This window comes from Phytophthora parasitica (genome assembly GCF_000247585.1).
Source record: "Phytophthora parasitica INRA-310 unplaced genomic scaffold supercont2.3, whole genome shotgun sequence".
Lineage (NCBI taxonomy): Eukaryota > Oomycota > Peronosporomycetes > Peronosporales > Peronosporaceae > Phytophthora > Phytophthora nicotianae.
The window spans coordinates 2,436,517-2,440,181 of NW_008648989.1; the positions used below are offsets into that span (position 1 = coordinate 2,436,517).

Consider the following 3,665-nt stretch of genomic DNA (forward strand, 5'->3'; position numbering starts at 1 on the left):
ATAGCACACCAAAGTACTACTACGTCCAACGACCTTGCTCATTCAAGTCGTAACCGAGGGTCATCCTTGCCACCACGCCGTTTATCAGATTCAGCGTATCCGCTCACTGATATCCACCACCAAAGACTTGACTGTGGTGATAAGGAAAACGTCCATCCTGAAAATGTTCTGATCCGGAAGACTGCTGCACTAGAAGCATCAAAAATATTGCGGTCCTCAACGAGCTCGATGTATCTCAACTCAAGACTATCTCTCAATCACGTTGCTCTGCAGCAAAAGAAGATCAACAAAGCTCTAAAACCAGCGATTGTGCGCTCCAAAATGACCGGGAAAAAGCGATTCCACCCGCCTGCTGCCAGCAAAAGAATAAGCTTCAACGACCGCAAAAGCCTTCAACATATGGACCATTTTACAGCACCAAGAAGCAAGAAACAGAAAGTGATCGACACTGAAGCTCAACCTTTCATTTACCAGGAATCTATGAAAATCTCGCTGACAACGCTAATTAGTCTCGACGTCAATGAGGGAGACAACGAGGTGCCTCGTCTTCAAGTGCTAAACTCTATCACAGCAGAAAATGCCCTCAAGGTTTGTTTCGGACAAGATGGCACCTTGATCCTCTCCTCAGACGAGTCCTATGACACTGCACTCTTCATTGGGCCTCGTGAACTCTACCGCCAACTCAAAGCGGGGAATCATATTCTGAAGAAGACTGGGGCGACATTTGTGTGGTTTTCGAATCATTATCGGTGGATTGTGTGGAAATTGGCTGCAATGGAGAGATCCTTCCCTCGTCTTTTGTTGGCGAATTATCTGACGAAGGATCAAGTTCTGAAACAGATGACTCACCGGTATCAACGAGACTTGAATGATGCGCAACGCTCCATTGTGAAGAAAATTCTCCAACGAGACGCAAGTTCGTTAAGCTGTATGGTTCTGTGCGTTGCTGCCGTACTGCCCTTTTCTGTTGATATCAACAACGCTGTGGATCAGCAGCTCCCGGCTTGTTGGAACATGGCTCTGGTTCTTACAGACGGTTGGTATTCCGTGTACGCTGTGCCTGATGCTCCTCTAGCCTCTGTATTGTGGAAACTTCATGCGAAATCAAGTCTCGTTGGCTCAAAACTCGCGACGTGGAATGCATTGCTGCAGAATTCAACGGAGGGAATTGATCCACTTGACTGCGCTATTGTTTGTGAATCGAAGTGGAGAAACCCCTTGCTGGCTAATGAGGATCTAACGCAATGGCCATATCTGCAATTACGCTACAACAGCACGCGTCGTGTGAGATTTGACACGCGCTTAGGAGTGGAGAAACTACACTACGTTACTCCCGTCAACTCACGACACCGAAAACGACAGCCACAACTCTCGTTTACATTGTTAAAGAGCGTCCCTTTGAAGAGTTTAGAGGTCGGTGGCGGGATGGTGCGATCGGTACGAATTCGAGTGACTCGCATATCCCCAGTACTCCATCTTCAGGCAAAAGAATGGACGTTAGGACCGCGAATTCTGTGCGAAGAACAGCTCCCGCTGTACTTTCAACTCCGATCCGAGTATGCACAAGCCGTCATGCGGAAAAAGCATCAACACGAGGACAGAGACGAATGGTCTGGAGATGATCAGATCGATGTGCCGTTACCGATTCCATTTATTAAAGTGGACGTGGAATGCACACATAATCCTTCTAAAGATCAGGGGATAGGCTGTGGTATTTTAACAATCTGGCGGCCTAACGAGGACTTGCTTTCTGGTGGATTAAGAGAAGGAGTCGAGTATTACGCCAGCAGCTTGACTGTCAATTGGAAACTCGACGGCGGACGTGGCCAAGATGCGTCCTTGCGATTGAGTTCGACAAAGCATAGTGGTTTTGAAGATATTCACGAAGATTCCTCAGCAAATAGCCAAATTAAACAGCAACGAGTGTGCGTTGACGTCCAGCAAGCGACAACAAACTATCGAGCCAATTTTGAAGATGGAATTAATGGCCGCAGGAACGAAAGAAGACCAACAATCGACGTTTGTGTCTGTGTCGTGCTAGTTGCGACTCGAGAAAATCAGGAGGTATCCAGCGCGACAAAGAAACAAGCAGACGTTTCGCTGCTTGACCCCGAGATTAAGCCACAAGAAACTCGGTATGTCGAGCACGTCTTTGTGACCGACCAAAGTTGTCACTTGATGAGTATTCGTGTGTCTGGGATGGAAGTCAGTATGTCGAAGAAGAAAAGCAATAGCCCCTTGAAGCGCTCGGCATCGTCCTCGTTTGTCTTCCGTCGCGGCAGCAAGAATATCTGGAAAGTAGGTGCTGTGCTGTGCTTGAGTGGATTGGAGGTGTCACACTACGATGAGCAACTTCGTGTTCTAGACTGCGTCTTGGTGGAAAGTACGCAGATCGTGTCTTATCCGTCGAAAAGATCCCCATTCTGGGATCACTTTCAGCTACTTCAACGCGAAGCAGGCTGTACGACACGCAACTCATCGCAAATCTCATCTAAATGTACGGGTTTCGCTAAAGATTTTACTCAGCTCAAGAAGTATGTGGAGCGGGATATCCTACGGATGGACTTTGTCCCCTCCCAGGAATGTAACGAGCACGTTGAGGTGGTGGAACAAGAGCGACTCACTCAAGACCTACAGGCTCATGAAGAAGGTGAACATGCCACAATCGACGGAGATGGCAAAGCGTCCGAAATTCCGAATCATTTGTGCTGGGACGCGAAAGTTGTCAAGATTATGCCGCTGGTTGGACCGAATCGATTCATGTTCCCTGGCGACGTGGTAGCGTTCGCGTGTGTGAATATTGGAACAGATGACACGACATTCCGGACGCTGTATCTTACTCGGGAACTAATGCTAGCAATGCAGACCTTGCTTCAAGAAGCGGAGCCATCGGATCATCAAGTTTATGGAGCTACGGCGGCCAACAACATCGCCTTTGTGCAGAGTATCACCGAGATACTGAACAAACTAAAAGCTGACTTCTCTGTACGTTTCGAGGTCCATCAGTCTACAAACGAGCGTCTAATTAATAGCTGGAAGCCGTGGGAACGTCTGAACGCCTCGTATTGGATGGCAGTGTCGGTTGCAGCTATTCCAACAGTGAAGTGAACGTTAAATGGGTATTTTCGGACACGTGTTAGGTCTTATCACGCAGAAGGCTGAGCGACGTGAACGCATCATTCAGCAGCGAAACCTGAAGCGCACAAGAAGGATGACGATGTCGAAGAAGAGGAGCGAGGAGTATCTCCGTCAGCGCGAGAACGGCTTCAACTTGTCTGGCGTGCACCAGGATCGCCTGCCGCAGTACAACGCGCTGTTGGACCGGAACTTACGCCACCACTTTGAGAGTCGCCCACTGCAGAGCCACTTGAATGAGCTTGGACTGATTGATCAGCGTGGTAGAATTGTGGATCTGGACAAGCAGAAGTCCAAGTTGTTTATAATCGACCAGGAGTTCAAACTGGCTGAGGAGGTCGAGAGAAGGAAGCAGCGCGAGGAGGAAGAGCTGCGTCGTCGCGTGCAAATGAAGCGCCACGACGCACTCCAGAATGCTCGTCAGAGAGAGAAACTGCAACAACTCAAGGAAGAGAAGAAGATTGCACGTGAGATCATTCAAGCATCCAAAGGCTACAGCTCCGCGAGCAAATTACCCAAAAGTAGATAAA

General features: G+C 48.6%; 2 protein-coding genes across 2 annotated transcripts; both read left to right on the plus strand.

Moving 5' to 3' along the window:
- Positions 1-228: 228 nt before the first annotated feature.
- Positions 229-3,108, plus strand: PPTG_01913 (hypothetical protein; the record flags this gene model as incomplete). The annotated part of the gene is made up of 1 exon (XM_008895304.1): positions 229-3,108. The coding sequence occupies one exon, from the start codon at positions 229-231 to the stop codon at positions 3,106-3,108; it is 2,880 nt and encodes a 959-aa protein (XP_008893552.1).
- A 109-nt stretch (positions 3,109-3,217) lies between these two features.
- Positions 3,218-3,664, plus strand: PPTG_01914 (hypothetical protein; the record flags this gene model as incomplete). Its single annotated transcript, XM_008895305.1, has 1 exon — positions 3,218-3,664. The coding sequence occupies one exon, from the start codon at positions 3,218-3,220 to the stop codon at positions 3,662-3,664; it is 447 nt and encodes a 148-aa protein (XP_008893553.1).
- Between the last annotated feature and the right edge of the window lies 1 nt (position 3,665).